General features: G+C 44.8%; 1 protein-coding gene across 2 annotated transcripts in view; it reads right to left on the bottom strand.

The window, feature by feature from the left end:
* Nucleotides 1-20: 20 nt before the first annotated feature.
* Nucleotides 21-18,063, bottom strand: part of RB195_018548 (uncharacterized protein) — a gene marked incomplete at both ends in the record, with an annotated part of 19,328 nt that continues 1,285 nt past the window's right edge. Inside the window, 4 exons of one of the 2 annotated variants that reach the window (XM_064186029.1) lie at nucleotides 21-53; nucleotides 408-518; nucleotides 1,061-1,215; nucleotides 15,551-15,647. In XM_064186029.1, the coding sequence (XP_064041909.1) occupies nucleotides 21-53; nucleotides 408-518; nucleotides 1,061-1,215; nucleotides 15,551-15,647 (396 nt within the window). Of the gene's footprint in view, nucleotides 54-164; nucleotides 519-1,060; nucleotides 1,216-15,550; nucleotides 15,648-18,063 lie in introns of both variants that reach the window. The other variant, XM_064186028.1, reaches the window with a different exon arrangement.

Raw genomic sequence — 18,063 nt, forward strand, 5'->3', positions numbered from 1 at the left:
TTATAATCCTTTATTCGTGGCTAACGTTTCGGCAATATCGCCTTCTTCAGAGCCTGAAAGGGGTGAAATCGAACGTGATTAATCCTATCAACGCCTTAGCCGCCCAACAAAGGAAGTCCTACGTTAACGTTGGCTATAGCTAATAGTAGAAGATAACATCGTACCTTAGGATCAGCTGACTGTCCTGCCACTGCTAGATACCTGTTGTGAGGTCTAGCGCAATCAAATATCAGCCTTAAATAAGGCGCGTGTTCCCGCGTAATGGAGAAGCATTCCTCTTTGCGATTCATATTTGGACTCTTGGAGTGGATCCAAAAAGCTTCCAGAGCCTTGCGCGCCGCAATGCTAGGTTCGTGCGCCAAAATCGTGATCTTAACTTGGAAATCTTCTCCGTTATGACGACGCACCCTGTGACCACCCAATGCAGTGGAGTCACATGATTTCGTTTTGCCGTCCAGGTGTTCATTGATTCGAATACATAGTAGTCTAGCTGTTTCTCCTATGTATTCGTCACCACACTGCACACAGGAAATTATATAAACAACACATAAACTCATGCAATCACCCTCGTTGTTATCCGGGCATATTTTGCACTCCGGTGTCGTGCAAATACGATTATATAGGCGATTCCGAAGGAGTATTTGCTTAAGGTTATTAGGGGGAAACTCCACGATGGCAACAGATTCTTCAAGTTTAGCTTCGATTTCACCCCTTTCAGGCTCTGAAGAAGGCGATATTGCCGAAACGTTAGCCACGAATAAACGATTATAAGAACCTTGTGTCCGGCTCTATTAAAGAAAATAATTATTCTAAGCATTCTTTATTGTTATTTTCAGAACGCCTTCCTGAACTCAATGATTACACATCCCATTTCGCCTTAAACAATGTAAAACTTACAGCCAAGTTCTCTTTGGTCCATTCCTTAGCGCGTGAAATCACTTCTGCTAGATCCCCCGACATTGAAACTAGCATATACAGTCGGTACATAGCAGACATCTCAGCAAGGGTCACCAGAAAACTTCACATATAGCAAAAAAGTTTGGAAAGCCTTTTTCTTTACCTCTTTGTTCCGGATGTTAGCTGTCTGATCACAACCAAAATCACTCCATTCTGTAACTTTTGAAGCAGATTCTCTAAGTCTTGCAACAAGTTGGTCATGTTCGCCCTTTTCTGTTAGCTTTGAATCAGGTAAAGATTTCTCCAGCTCCACTTTGCCTGAATCGTGATCATGATATATAATAACGAGCTTAGTCCATGTGTGTGTGTTTGTGTGTGTGGATATATATATATATATATATATATTCGAAAAAGGGGGCGCGACGGGTCCACCTGGCGTCGGATTGGTGCGCCGGCGCCAGATAGGTATAAAAGGCGGGTGAGACAGGTCCCGCGGCATCGAAGTGGTGCGCAATAACTTCGTGTCCATGTCGCAAGAGGTAAATGGGACGTTTCGTAGCTGTGGCCACCGGGCGCGTTGTTTTTCACCTTTGTGACTCCTTCGCGTGTCTATTTTCTTCTTCGTTTAAATCAGATTGGTAGCATGCCTTCCTCAGAAAGTAGGAACACGCGTGCAAACGGCGTGCAAACTTAAATAGGAGCGAAGAGTTTACATGGTCTGATGTGTAGCTTTATCAGTACGATGATGTCACCAACGTCATTCCATGTTGAAACATCATTCTGCGATAACTGTTAGGGAAAAACAAGAGGAAAATCCATAATTCGAGTAATACTTTCAAGTTGTGTTTACGTTATATTGGTATCGGAGGAGTGTTTGAAGCTGAAGTTTGGATGTTCTCCAAGTGTGGAACTGACGCGTTTAGAAAGAAAACTATGAAACCTTTCGTCTTTATTTATAATAAAAAAAGAAAAGGATAAGAGGAAGAAAGCGTTGTTAGAACAACACAAGTCTAATTTCAAAGAATAATAAACCACTAATAATTTTCATCGATCAGTGAATGGGAGCGAAGCGAGCACCACAGAAAGTCTGAAGTCCGGCTTTAGCTGGACGTTCAGATTGGTAGATTAACAAACATAAACAAATAGATTAATATTAAAACAGCTGCATCTTCCTGAAGCTTCTATATGGGTGAGTTTGCAGACTGTAAAAACGCAGAACGACTGTTTAGACCTGGCATTAACTGTTAACATATCCTTTACTCACGAAAACAACAGAACGTTAAGGTTGCTAGAGACAAAGTTATATCTTAGGACACTCATTGGCGCCTTTATTTCTCGAAGTAAATAAATCATTCGGGGCACTAAGACCTAGGCATTAGTCTTAGAGGATCTGTGACATGTAAGCTAAAGTTACTAAGAGAAAATAGTTAGAGCGTGTTTATAGTTAGAGAAACAAGGGTGCATCTGAGTGCCTCCCCCCAACTACATTTTCCCCCAATGCGCCAGTGTATATTTGGGTCAAAACGTCATGAAGCACGGATAGTTGCGTAAGCGGCTGCGCTCAAAGCGACTTGGAATAGGTTAACCAGATCTGTTTAGCCATTTGCAGCATGACCGGTTAGACAGCAGACACATCTATTATGGTCACTCAATAAATAATTAAAGTTGAGGTCTTGCGCAAAACAATTATGATGGCGGCACTCATCATATGCAACGAAATTCCCTGATGATGTTCTCAGAAACAAGATAAACAATCAACAATTGAATAATTTGCGACCTAAAGTGTAGTTAGGATGGGAGGCACTCTACCACGCTTCTATTTCTGGGAGTGAAGTTTAGTCGGCGCTTAAGCATTATTCTTAGAGGATCATGCTATATAATAACGGGGCTAGTCTATCACGTATATATATATATATATATATATATATATATATATATATATATATATATATATATATATATATATATATGTCGTGTCCGACCCACCTTATTTTACTTTCCTTGGCAAACGCAGCGGCGTCTCTAATCTTCGATCGCTGACGTAGGAGAGAACTTCGAATCCCGTCCCTCACCTGCGTGAAACGGGATACTCCTAGCATCACTCTCTCAATTGCGCCTTCAGTGATGCTCACCGCGTTTTCTTCCTGCTTGCGAAATGCCCAGGTTTCCAAAGCATAGGTCAAAGCAGGAAGTACGGTGGTGTTGAAGAAGTGAGCACGGAGTCGGGTGTTCCTGGTCTTCTTCACTACATCCTCGATGCTTTTATACGCTCCTCAAGCCGCTCGTCTCTCCCTGCCCAGCTCGGGGGTCAGGTCGTTCATCATGTTCAACCAGGCGGTATTCTGGCGCCGATGGACCCGTCGCACCCCCTTCTATAGGTATTTGGTGCCTGTGGACCCGTCGCACCCCCTTCTATAGCAATCCGACGCTGTGGACCCGTCGCACCCCCTTCTATAGGTATCTGGCGCCGATGGACCCGTCGCCCCCCCTTCTATAGGTATCCGACGTCTTGGACCCGTCGCACCCCCTTCTAAGGCTATCTGGCGCCGATGGACCCGTCGCACCCCCTTCTATAGGTATCCGACGTCATGGGACCCGTCGCACCCCCTTCTATAGGTATCCGACGTCGTGGGACCCGTCGCACCCCCTTCTATAGGTATCTGGCGCCGATGGACCCGTCGCACCCCCTTCTATAGGTATCCGACGTCTTGGACCCGTCGCACCCCCTTCTAAGGCTATCTGGCGCCGATGGACCCGTCGCACCCCCTTCTAAGGCTATCTGGCGCCGATGGACCCGTCGCACCCCCTTCTATAGGTATCTGGCGCCGATGGACCCGTCGCACCCCCTTCTATAGGTATCCGACGTCTTGGACTCGTCGCACCCCCTTCTAAGGCTATCTGGCGCCGATGGACCCGTCGCACCCCCTTCTATAGGTATCCGACGTCTTCGACTCGTCGCACCCCCTTCTAAGGCTATCTGGCGCCGATGGACCCGTCGCACCCCCTTCTAAGGCTATCTGGCGCCGATGGACCCGTCGCACCCCCTTCTATAGGTATCTGGCGCCGATGGACCCGTCGCACCCCCTTCTATAGGTATCCGACGTCGTTGGACTCGTCGCACCCCCTTCTAAGGCTATCTGGCGCCGATGGACCCGTCGCACCCCCTTCTATAGGTATCCGACGTCTTCGACTCGTCGCACCCCCTTCTAAGGCTATCTGGCGCCGATGGACCCGTCGCACCCCCTTCTATAGGTATCTGGCGCCGATGGACCCGTCGCACCCCCTTCTATAGGTATCCGACGTCTTGGACTCGTCGCACCCCCTTCTAAGGCTATCTGGCGCCGATGGACCCGTCGCACCCCCTTCTATAGGTATCCGACGTCTTCGACTCGTCGCACCCCCTTCTAAGGCTATCTGGCGCCGATGGACCCGTCGCACCCCCTTCTATAGGTATCTGGCGCCGATGGACCCGTCGCACCCCCTTCTATAGGTATCTGGCGCCGATGGACCCGTCGCACCCCCTTCTATAGGTATCCGACGTCTTGGACTCGTCGCACCCCCTTCTAAGGCTATCTGGCGCCGATGGACCCGTCGCACCCCCTTCTATAGGTATCCGACGTCATGGGACCCGTCGCACCCCCTTCTATAGGTATCCGACGTCTTGGACCCGTCGCACCCCCTTCTAAGGCTATCTGGCGCCGATGGACCCGTCGTACCCCTTTCTATAGGTATTTGGTGCCGGTGGACCCCTTCACACCTCATTTTGTAGCTTCCTAGCTTCGAGGCATTAACTCGACGCCGGTGGACCCGTCGCACCCCTCATTTTGAATTTCGTGACTGACACACACACAGACACACAGACACACGTGACAGAATAAGCCCGTTATTATATAGTAGATCATGATATATGTTATTCGAAAAAGGGGAAGCGACTGGTCCACCTGGCGTCGGATTGGTGCGCCGGTGCCACATAGCTATAAAGTGGCGTGCGATGCTTCCATCGGCGTCGGATTGGTGCCCCGGCGCTAGAAAGCTATGAATTGGGTGCGACGGGTCCAGCAGCGTCGGATTGGTGCGTCGTAGTACAGTAGTATCGTGCAGTGACTTTGCCTGCATGTCGCAATAGGTAAATGGGACGTTGCAACCGTCTCACAGCCGTAGCTTTGTGCGCGTTGCTTTTCATTTCTGTGACTCTTGCGCGTGCCTATTTCCTTGGATGTCTGCCCCATCTTGGTAACGTGCCCACTTCAAGAAGTGGAAACATGCTACTTAAGCACCGGTTTGCACGGGTTTTTCAGTGGTGCTTAAGTAGCAGCGAACAGTTTGCATGATCTGACGTGGAACGTTATCATTATCAGTACGTTGTGTCGTTCACGTCATTTTATGTTAAAACATCATTCTGTGATAACTGTTGCGGGAAAGCAGAAAGATAACCCACACTCTGGGTATTGCTTTCAAATTGTGTCTATATTATGTTGCTATCAAAGAAGAGTTTGAAACTGAAGTTTGAATAGTTTCCAAATGTAGAAATAACGCTAATAGGAAGAGAACTCTTAAAATCTTTCGCCCAAATTTGCAAAAAAAGAGAAGGAAGAAGGTTTTTTTTTGCAGAAAAAGCCGCCACTATTAATTTCCGTTGATGAGTGATGAGGAGTGAGGGGAACACCACAGAAAGTCTGAAGTCCGGTTTTAGCCGGACGTTCAGACGGTCTATTGTTTGGGAGGATAAAAACACTGACTAAACACATCGGCGCCCCCACGCAAGCCATTGTATAGGCCAGTTGCACGTTCGTGAACCTTAAACGATTCTGAATTGAAGTGAACGTGGTGGCGCATCCCATGCGGATTGATTAACGCCAGACACTTTATCCTTTATTCTTTTATGATAAACCTTGTTGTAATGGGCTGAGGACTAAGTTGTAACCGTTTCGTTCCGCAGCTAAAAATACGCGCAATAATAAAAACTGTTGATAAAATGTCATATATCTTTCGATGGAAAACTTCTCGCCACACGAGGTAGTTTTGTTTCGATTTTTCAATGTTGTTTGCCCCTGTTTTTTCAGATCACTGAAATGGAGTGTCAAGTGTATAAACCGGAGCATTTCTGATACTACTTGTTTTTTTTAAAGTTTGATCGAGATAGTGAGGTAGCTTAAGCTGAGAAAGGTCCTGGGTATGGAAAAATAGGAATGTTTGAAAATATCGCTCACTGTTTGTTTTGCGTTTCAAAAATGAGAATCTTGAAATCTTTGATTTCAAAAATGAGAATCTTGAAATCTTTGATTTCAAGATTCTCATTTTTGAAACGCAAAACAAACAGTGAGCACAAACCGGTCGACCAATTGTCGTAGGTTGAGGAAAAATTAATTTCTTCCCAATATTCTCCCAGAAAAAACTTCTGCAAATTGATCAATGTTATTCTCTCTGTTGTGGCTCCTCTCGTCGATTCCAACGTCTTCTTAGCATTACTCATTAAGGTTTACGATACTTTAGACTGCCTTTCGTTATGTTTTTTTTTCTTTTTTCAGTTTATCTTTGTTGTTATTTGTCGTTGTTTTCTGACACATCCGATACTTTTCATACACAAAACAAATCCTACTAGGATCCTTGGCGATTTCAGTTTCATTAAATGCAAAAAAACACAGGTGTTGAAAAAGCCGCATTCTGTTCACTTGACACTTCATTTTAGTAATCTGAGAAAAAAAAAACAAGAATTAATATGGTTAGAAAGTCAAAATGAAATTATCTTGTAGAGCGGGAAATTCTCTATCAAGTATCATATAAAATTCTGCCAGCACCTTTTGCTTTGATGCCTCTTTTTAACTTCGAAGGAAACGGACCAGAATTATTCTTTAACAACATAATTAGGTTGGATCTCCCTCTTGTATGTGCAATCACCACGCTCCTAGCCGCTACGTTCCGCAGAAGCGCCTCGAGAGAAGCCGCGCTCGCAATTGCGCACGTGCTTCATGTCGTTTTGACTCTACTATAGACGTGTGTGGGGAATATAGAGTTCAAGGTGCACACTACGAGTATGAGCGTGCAAAGGTGACCCGTTTTAACCAGAAACAAGCGCTGTTCCCACGCCGTTTTTCAGGACGATTAGAGGAATTGAACGGGGCCAGGTTCACACCCATAATTTATATCCAAAATATAGGTATATTCGCACATGTACGCCAGTATCTTGATACGCTGCCCTAAAGATATGTCGAAGCTGAGGTTAGTTCAGTTATTACCACCGGATGATGAAATCAACAGAATGCAGATGAGACCAAAAACATAGCAAAATGGAATTCTGTATTGAGCTTTAGAGAACGCTCTCTCAAAAGATGTGATGAAAAGGCTCCATATGAAAACCTACAGCGCCAATCCCTCCAGAGTCTCTTATCGGAGATCTTGTATATGTTCAGTACCTGCACATACAAAATTGTTAGATACCACAAATGTCGAGGAAGAACCGTTACAATGAAACGAACTTGTTTATATACTGTGCATATCTAAGTCGTGTTTGAAGTATTCGGTGATCTCGCTCTTTTTCAGTTTCCAAAATAATCGTTTGTGTTTCTACAAGCAAAAGAACTAGTGTGGTGTCATAGCTCATAGCCATCCTTATACTCGCAGCGGATTATCTACAGTCGAATAAGTGCCTGCAAAAGACATAAGTGCTGTCGGTAGGCCAAAGCAGGAATGCCGTAAGCTAGCTGTGATCACCACATCAATCAGGTTTTGTGCCGTATTTGCAATAATGCTGTAATGTAATAGTGATAGAGTTGACCTCTAGGAAAGTTCAAAGAACAAAAAGGCAACAACGCAGCAACGTAAAAAGTGGAAAAAAAACATAGAAACTGAAAATACTAGAAATGAAGCAAAAACGTAGAAAATTCGTACAAGAACAAAACAACGTGAGGAAACATAAACGAGGCCGAAAATGTTCCAAAATAAAAGTAAAAAGTGTAAAAACAAGAACTTGGTAGTTGAAAGACGTAGATGCGTGATTGAAAAAAGATATAGAAGATATAGTCAGTCCATCTTGATTCCAGTTGAGAGTTCCGAAGAGATCTGCTTGCACTTACAAGGGCAGAGTCGCAATCCGTAGGCTGCAGCTAATTTCTATACAACGTTAACAACATACCAGTAGTGCGGGCAACACACTCAGAATACGTGGATATTGTCTCCGCTCTGTCACCGATCCAAAGGCAAACTTCTCCATCGGTGTTTTTCTTCTTTGCAACGTCCTGAATGCATTTAGGGAATGAGATAACGTCATCCACTCTCTTCCTAGCCCATAATCCAATGTTAGTCGACATTCGTTTGCGAAACTTCTTCCTACATTCCTCATTTTTCAAACGTGCCAAGTCCCACGACTCCTTTTCTCAAACCAAACCATAAAGCTGAATGAATGTATCTCTATACGACAGCGATGAATACAGAAACAATACCAGAGATAGCGTGCTTCTGCGAAGCATGTTTCGCACCTCATTATACGATGTGGGCCGAAGATGGGCGATGTGATGGGCGGAGCATAAGGCAAAGGCAGCGCAATGCTCTGCTGATGCTGTTAACTGCTGCGCAGCGCAATTAAAGATCGCCGTTGCCAGTCGTTTTCCCTAAGGATATGTTTTAGGGTAGACTGCAGCTACTTAACGATACGTACTCGTCTAGGAAAATGCCTCCCCTTGGTTTAAATTAGTTTTAACTTTTTTTCCTCTTTTAGAATGCGTCTAACATTATATTATAGTTCGTCGGGGTTGAAATTCTAATCTATTTCTTCGTGTAATTGTGCATGATTAGCGTTTTTGTGATCGTAGACATAGTGAAATCCTAAAATCCGTCTCAGAAGTACTCCAACTATGCACACCTACAAAAAAGTGCTGCTGAACTCATTGAGAGTTTAGTTCTTCGAGGAGATACTCTCACCACAAGAAACTAATAAATCACCGAGGAAGGTCTTGTTTAGTATTATGACGATGAAGAATGTTAATCGTGCTCATTCACCAAAAAAAGGTTGACTGAAATTAAAGGCATCGCTCCACGAATCTGAGGTGGTACGGATTTCAGGTGGAGTATTCGTATACGGGATGGGAGACTATGGAGAGAGGGGTGATTCCGTCCATTTCTTCCTAATTGCCGTAAAAAACGGCCCTTTTTTACGGCAATTAGGAAGCAAACATTCTGCTCAACATCCCCAACCTGCGAGTCTCTTCGACCGACAACCACAAGGAAAAGAATACCGGGCCTGACAAATCGAAGCAGTTTTAACCTGGTACAAGAGCACACTTCTTGGATAGTGGGAGGAAACTCTGGTAATGGTGTGAGTGATCAACTGGTATGAACCGGAACTGTCACAGCCAACGATCCTACAAATTCTATGAAAATGCAGGATGGTGCATACGGTGGTGCAGCAAGATACGGTAGCCTACCCTCACACCCAGCGATTTCAAGTGTGTGTCATATTGCTGCTCGAACATACGGTTCCGGCAGTCTTTGTAAAAGGTTTCCTCACTCCAAGTATCGTGGAGAGTGGGAATGAAGTTTTCTATGTAAACACTTTTCTATGTATTCGCCGTCTCTGGTGGTATGTCGTTACACGTTGTATTGGATCAACAGGTTAAACACCAGCTCCCTGCCATACATCAGGAAAAAGGCAGTTACGTAGTTACAGTTCAGCGTTACGATAGAGATGGTTGTCGCCAGAGATTTCATGTCCCCTAGGCATTTGATCTATGAGAGAATGCGCTCTTACAGGGTGCTGAACGACAGCACCTCACTACAGACCAAAAACAATATTATATCTGTTCCTCACATGCAGATATCGTAGCAGTCTGGACAGAGCGCTTACTGGAGTTCACCCGACAGCAACCGGCAGTTCAGCGTTATGAATCGGGTTTTCGTTGCCAAAGACCCCATGTCCTTTCAAGGTTTTTAGGGTTACGGGATTTGACAACAATACCTTTATATATGTATATAGTTGGGGAAGAGCACTCAAGACTGTTTTAAACGAACTGCACTTAGAGTACAAAAATCATTCCGAACTGTCAAATGGCTTTCCCATTTAACAGATATCAGTCCAGTTGATAGTTCAGCAATCAACAGTTCATCACTGGAAATAATCGACAGTTCATCACTGGAAATGAATAGCTACGTCAGTCGGGGCTCTAAAACTTTAGCTTTAGTCTTAGAAGATCCATGATTGGTAGGCCAAAGTCACTAAGAGAAGAAAGGATGATAGAATAAGAACTACTATTGCTTTACCTTTACCAAACTCTCCAAACAAGTTCACTGTGAATGAATAGCTAAGTCATATCATGAAATGCTTCCAATGGCCTGAGAGACGGCTTCCTCGCTATTCACATTTGACTGTTACGCGCGATTTTGGTGCCCTTAGAACGAATGAAGTGACTGTGATGTGTTCGCGGCAACTGACTTCTTGGACCCGACTGTAAATTCGACGTATATTCGGGTCAAAACGACATGAAACACGGTGTAGTTGCGTTAGCGGCTGCGCTTGAAACGCCGCGGTGGTGATGGTGGTTGGAGTCGAGGGATCATCGCGAACTGCAGCGACGTATGGTGCTAGTAAAGGTCCTTCTTGAACCCTAACCGCTACGCTCCACCTCCCCGCTTCGTGCGCAGTCGCTTACGCAGCGGCACCGTGGTTCATGTCGTTTTGATGTTATAGCAAAACGAGTTGTACCGAGTTGTACTGGGATTACGCATCACGACCTCGGTGAAAGTGTGCAGTGACTCCTCTCCGCACATCGCAGTAAGCTCTTTGGAATATTTTCTTCTCGTTTTCCATAGTTATTCTTTCTTTCTTCGCATGACAATTTGTAAGCAGAATTACTTATTCTTAGCAAAGTTTTCCACAGAATTTGTCATTTGTTTGTTTCTTAGTGCGCCTCTAAAATGTTAGTTCGTGAAGATCTAAAGGCATCACCCCACGAATCTGAGGTGGTGTAGATTTCAGGTGGAGTATTGGTATACGGGATGGAAGACTATGGAGAGAGGGGTAATTCCGTCCACTTCTTCCTAATTGCCGTAAAAAACGGCCGGGAAGATACGGCTTCAGGCGTACTGGCGCACTATTTTCTACAGGGAGTTCGACTGTAGCGCGCCAGCCTTGTGCGGCACCGCATAGTCCGGACCGTTTTTTACGGCAATTAGGAAGAAATGGACGGAATCACCCCCTTCTCCGTAGTCTCCCATCCCGCATACGAATATTCCACCTGAAATCTGCACCATCTCAGATTCGTGGGGTGATGCCTTTAATTTCAGTCAAACTTTTTTGGTAAATGAGCACGATTAACATTCTTCATCGTCATAATACTAAACAAGACCTTCCTCGGTGATTTATTAGTTTCTTGTGGTGAGAGTATCTCCTCGAAGAACTAAACTCTCAATGAGTTCAGCAGCACTTTTTTGTAGGTGTGCATAGTTGGAGTACTTCTGAGACGGATTTTAGGATTTCACTATGTCTACGATCACAAAAACGCTAATCATGCACAATTACACGAAGAAATAGATTAGAATTTCAACCCCGACGAACTATAATATAATGTTAGACGCATTCTAAAAGAGGAAAAAAAGTTAAAACTAATTTAAACCAAGGGGAGGCATTTTCCTAGACGAGTACGTATCGTTAAGTAGCTGCAGTCTACCCTAAAACATATCCTTAGGGAAAACGACTGGCAACGGCGATCTTTAATTGCGCTGCGCAGCAGTTAACAGCATCAGCAGAGCATTGCGCTGCCTTTGCCTTATGCTCCGCCCATCACATCGCCCATCTTCGGCCCACATCGTATAATGAGGTGCGAAACATGCTTCGCAGAAGCACGCTATCTCTGGTATTGTTTCTGTATTCATCGCTGTCGTATAGAGATACATTCATTCAGCTTTATGGTTTGGTTTGAGAAAAGGAGTCGTGGGACTTGGCACGTTTGAAAAATGAGGAATGTAGGAAGAAGTTTCGCAAACGAATGTCGACTAACATTGGATTATGGGCTAGGAAGAGAGTGGATGACGTTATCTCATTCCCTAAATGCATTCAGGACGTTGCAAAGAAGAAAAACACCGATGGAGAAGTTTGCCTTTGGATCGGTGACAGAGCGGAGACAATATCCACGTATTCTGAGTGTGTTGCCCGCACTACTGGTATGTTGTTAACGTTGTATGGAAATTAGCTGCAGCCTACGGATTGCGATTCTGCCCTTGTAAGTGCAAGCAGATCTCTTCGAGACCCTCAAGTGGAATCAAGATGGACTGACAGCATATCAAACTGGATTCTGTGATTTGTGCTGCCAAAAAAAAACTATGGCAGCTGCGCGAGAGATATTCAGCAATGACGGACTAAAGATAATTTGGCAATCAACTCACTGACCAAGTGCTTGCTGTTGACCCTCGACCCCCGCCGACGAAGACAAACTGCGTGTCTAATCTATCCGCAATCCGCCCTATCATGATGTGCGGATCGGATGTATGTATGGGCAGCGCTGTCGATGGTGAAGGAGAAGCTTGACTGCATAGAGAGAAAGCTGTTTAGACGACTGTTATGCTACTCTTGACTGATGATGCGCCACAACAAAGAGTTTTACTCGGAAGTGGATACGGCGGATGACAAGTGGAAAACATCAGCATCTTGCCCGGCATTCTGAAGTAGTCACGGAAAAGCGTTTTAGCATCTTTGGGTACGTTGTGATTAAACCGTGTGATTGCCTTTTTCAGGTTGTCTCGAGGGTGCTTCCGGATCCCCTTGGTCATAAAGGAAAGTTCCTGACGGAGGTGTTGAAGGAAGCTCTGAGGACACTTGGCGTTGACAGGCAGATCAGTCGAGACGTAAAGTTCCGTTGCTTATGGAATAGCGATGGATGGGTAGATTCTTTGCGAACTCTAGCTGAAAATCGAACAGGTTGTTCTCGGATATGTTTAAAGACGACACACCCTTGCAAAAATGCGGGTAGCCGCTTTGAGCCGTAACACACGCCTGCCGATCAAGTCAATTAAGTCAATTCGAGGGAGTGCTGGACGCGACAACCATTACGTCTAAAATCTTTAATTTTGCCCTGAGTACTTTTACGATGACCACTTCCTTTGGTAAAACGCTTCCTTAGTGATGCGTTTTTCCCGAGTGGGCAGTTGTCGCAAGCAGTTCTGGTATATTGCCCACTTTCGTTCGATACACCCAGATGGGGCCATCGTGCTCTTGAGTGTGTTACGCCACACTCGGGATGATGAACAGTGGTTAGCAGATACGGTGCGCACTTTCCAGAACTATTGCCTCTTCCCGGAGTAAGCCAACGTCAGACGGGTAAGATCTTTAACGTGTCTGCTGTTAGCGGTCAGCATTGTAGACGATGACCACCACACGCATTGGGTTACCGCGTCAGTATTCAGCCTCCAGATATTTCCACTGCGCATCTATTTTGGCACTATGGACATACGGCACTCAACCGACAATTGCATATCGACATAGAGATCCGGGTGACTAAAGCATTATCCGCGGCGAAACCTACCTACAAACTTGTCTCGAGGATGAAGACATCCGAAAACCTGAAGCGAATATCAGCGGCCGTCGCCATTATGTCTTGCTTCTGTAGTGCAACTGCTCTTGATTGGTTCACTCAAGTCCCCAAGTCTCACTTCCGAGAGAACAACAGAGCGTCATCACAATGCAGGACTGTAACAATTTTCGGCGGAGCAGTGCAGTGCTGTTGCGCTGAATTGCAACATCAGTATCACTGCTGTCCAGGCAGCTCCCGGCGCTATCGTTGTTACACGATGGCCGGCGGGCAGAAGTCCTGTCCTGATCACGGCCAGTACCAAGGTAGCGGTTACCCAGTTCGGTGAGACGATGGTATCACTGACGCATTTGAACATCCTGAGGTTCGTATTGAACGCAGCTGTTCACGGGAAGTCACGCCCACGCCGGTGAACATGAGTAAGGTCCTGGTATCGCTGAGAGGGACGTAGCCGATGTCCTTAGCGACTCGGAGGGGAGCGTCTTCGACCGATTCACAGTAGAGGGCGCGGTTTTGGAGCACGCCTTGCATATGTTGGAGGAGGATAGGGAGGAGCACGCCATTGCTTAAGTTCCATCCACCTAGCGTAACGTTAACGTATCATAAGTAAAGTGCTTGGCGTTTATCAATTCGCTTGGGATGCGCCAACACGTTCACTTCAATTTAGGATCATTTGAGGTTCACGGATGCATGTCTGGCATACGCAATGATTTGCGTGGTCTACCTATTGAGTCTGTGTTTTATCTTATCAAATCTGGTATCAATTTATCGATCCGGAAGGGATAAAAGGCTTGGTTGGCATTAGGGCGGTTTCGGAAGGAACTCGTCTTTACCGAAGGAACTCGTCAATTGCGTGCGTACTCAGGGTGAACCTTATCTAGCTTCACATCAGTGTGAACCAGCTTTATTTCTGTTGTCCCCTTCAAGGTAGCATCCGAGGCAAATTTCACACACCTTTGGGCAATGGGAACAATACATAATCGTCTTTGCCGAGTCGTCGTTGTGGATTTCGTCAGGGCGGGAGGTATTGATCGTCCATCGTAACATACTCATTTCTCTGACACCGAGACGACATCCTACAGATCCCTGTTCCACATATCTTTAAATTCAGGCCGAGCATTCTGCAATCACAGAGTGCACCGGAGGCTGATCACCCCCTCAGAAATGCGGCGTTTATAGAGCTTGCGAGTAATCTTGCGTGGAACATGCCTTCAGATGATCAACAGAACTAGATATTTGAAAGTGTCGATCTCGGAATGTCTATTCTGTAAGCCTTGATGGCTCGTTTACTTCTGTCATCATGTAGTCAGTCGTTCCAACGCAGAAACATACAATTCATCGTACATACACAGACATATTTGAAAAACTAGCCAAGGTCAGATCCTTTAATACCTCTAGCGATATCTGATTTTCCCCTTGATCTCTCTTACATCTGAACAATTTTTAACTGGTTTGCCATGCCAATATAGAATCCCTTTTTAAAGTTTCTGACTTAAAAAAATGTACTTCGACTTAAATTAACTTCTACGTTTGTGTCTGCACGTTCTGCATTTTCAATGTTTTGAAAGTGCCGCAGAACAACCAGGGCTCTCATCCTTAATTAGTCAACGAATTGCCACTGAACTTCTTCAGGGGTAGAAGAGGTCTTTGCACATCGACTGTGCCTTGGAAATGTAAACACCTCATACGCTTTCACTATACTTGCACGACTCGTTATTAAAAGCGAATGAGTTGGTGTTTCCCCATTTCTTTGCTTTTAATTTGTAAGTAGTAATATTGTAATTTAGGTTTAGAAATCCCCAAAAGTCTGCACTGCGGAGCACTTCATCCTTGTTTTTTACTTGTACTGCTGATCTAAGTTTATTGTTACTTTGTAGTTACTTCTATCTCTATTGTATTTAGAACTTCAGAAACACACTTACACCATGCAAAACGGATAACAGCATAATTAGCCTTTTTTGGAAATACTTTTTTTTTCAAAAAGAGATTAAGGTTGAGAATTGAACAGAATTTCTCCTTTTCTAGTGGACGTGGTGTTTTTCACGATCAATAATCTATCGAACACTTTATTACCTTAATTTTTATTGGGTGGTTGGATCTATTTCCATGGGCTACAGTGAAAGAAATAGTTACACTACCTTTATTTACCTCCGTGTTCTTCTTGGTGCAATGTTCTATGAGAGGAATTGAGTATATCTCATTTATCGTGTTAGCGTATGCGATCAGTGCAGTACTCTGAAGTCATAGTTATGTCAGAAGCATCATTAATTCTTTGAATGCGTGTTATTGTGATAACAGAATCTCGCGTCAATGCTTGTTGCGGTGTGATAGTTTAAATTTGCTGGAACCTGGAATCTGGGGAAAAATTCAAATTCCCGTATTGTTGTACATCATGATCGTAACATATAATAATGGGATTATTCTTATTACCAGTCTGAACGTCCGGCTGAAGCCGGACTTCAGATTTCCTGGGGCGTTCGCTTCGCTCGCCTTCACTGATCAATGAAAATTAATGGTAGTGGCATTTTCTGTGAAATTAGATTAATATTTTCCAATAATGGTTTTTTTTAAATAAAATTAGGCGCAGGATTTCTGAGTTTTCTTTCTAAATCATTTGTACATTTGGAAAAAATTCAAACTTCAGCTCCAAACACTCCTTCGATACCAATATGATGTAGACACAATTTGAAAGCATTACTCGAAGTATGGGTTTTCTTTCTGTTTTCCACCAACACTTATCGCAGAATGATGTTTTAACATGAAATGACGTGGACGACATCGTCGTACTAATAAAGCTACCGTTTCACATCAGACCATTCGCCACTATTTAAAGGCATCACCCCACGAATCTGAGGTGGTACAGATTTCAGGTGGAATGTTCGTATACGGGATGGGAGACTATGGAAAGGGGGGTGATTCCGTTCATTTCTTCCTAATTGCCGTAAAAAACGGCCGGGAAGATACGGCTTCAGGCGTACTGGCGCACTATTTTCTACAGGGAGTTCGACTGTAGCGCGCCAGCCTTGTGCGGCACCGCATAGTCCGGGCCGTTTTTTACGGCAATTAGGAAGAAATGGACGGAATCACCCCCTTCTCCATAGTCTCCCATCCCGTATACGAATACTCCACCTGAAATCTGCAGCATCTCAGATTCGTAGGGTGATGCCTTTAAACAGCCGTCTGTATTCGTGTTCCTACTTTCTGAAGAAGACATGTTACCAGCCTGGGGCAAACGTGGGAGGAAATAAACGCGCGGAGGAGTCATAGAGGTGCAACGCAGCAAGTGCAGTGGTCACGGCTATGAAACAGTGGCAACGTCTCAATCACCTCTTGGTTCGACGCCGTGGGACCCTTCGAACCTCATTTTATAACTTTATGGCGTCGGCGCACCACCCTGGGACTGTGCGATAAAATGAAGTGAGACGGGTTGCACGGCGTCGGGTTGTTGCGCCGACGACTCAAAGCTATAAAACTGTGCGCGACGGGTTCCACGGCGTCGGATTGGTGCGCCGGCGCCAGCAAGCTGTAAAATGGGGTGCGACGGACCCACCGGCGTGGAATTGCCGCGCCATAATGCAGTAGTGTCGTGTAGCAACTTCGTGTGCATATTGCTTCTCACCACTATGACTCCTTCGCGTCTTTTTTTCCTTGCACATTTGTCTTAGGTTAGTAACATGCTATCTTCAGAAAGTGGAAACACGATTGAAACCGGCCGCTTAAATAGTAGCCAACAGTTTACGTGATCTGACGTGGGACGTTATCTTTATTAGTACGATGATGTTGTTCACGTTATTTTGTGTTAAAACATCATTCTGTGATAATTGTTGGGGTAAAACCCATACTTCGAATAATACTCTCAAATTGTGCCTATATTATAATGATACCAGTCTGAATGCCCGGCTAAAGCCGGACTTCAGACTTTCGGTGGTTTTAGCTTCGCTCCCCTTGACTGATCAATGAAAGTTAATAGTAGAGGTGTTTTCTGTAAAATTAGATTTGCGTTTTTTAACAACGCTTTCCTTCTCTTGGTTATATTATAAGTTACGGATTAAAGATCTCCTTCTAAAGTTTTTCGGAGTTTTCCTTCTGAACGCGTCAATTCTACATTTGGAGAATATTCGACCATCAGCTACAAACACTCCTTCGATGCCAAAATAATGTAGATAGTATTTGAAAACATTACTCGAAGTATGGGTATTCCTCCTGATTTCCCCCAATAATTATCACAGAATGATATTTTAACATAAAATGACGTGAAAGACATCATCCTACTGATAAAGATAACGTTCCACGTCAGATCACATAAACATCTTGCTACTATTTAAGCATCCGTTTGCATGCGTGTTTCCACTTTCTGAGAAGGGCATGCTAAAAACTTGAGGCGAACAAAGAGGGAAATAGGCACGCGGAGGAGTCATAAAGGCAAAGGTCAAAGCGCCCAGTGGTCACGGCTATGAAAAGGCTCCAACCATTTATCTTTTGCGTCATGCACACTAAGTTATTGCGCACCAATGACCGGGTCCACCGGTCATCCTTCGCACCCGATGTTATAGCAATCAGGCGCCGGCGCACCAATCTGACGCCGTTAGACCCGTGGTACCCCCTTCCATAGGTATCTGGCGCCGGCGCACCAATCTGACGCCGTTAGACC

The sequence above is a fragment of the Necator americanus genome, chromosome II, assembly GCF_031761385.1.
Source record: "Necator americanus strain Aroian chromosome II, whole genome shotgun sequence".
Taxonomy (NCBI): Eukaryota; Metazoa; Nematoda; class Chromadorea; order Rhabditida; family Ancylostomatidae; genus Necator; species Necator americanus.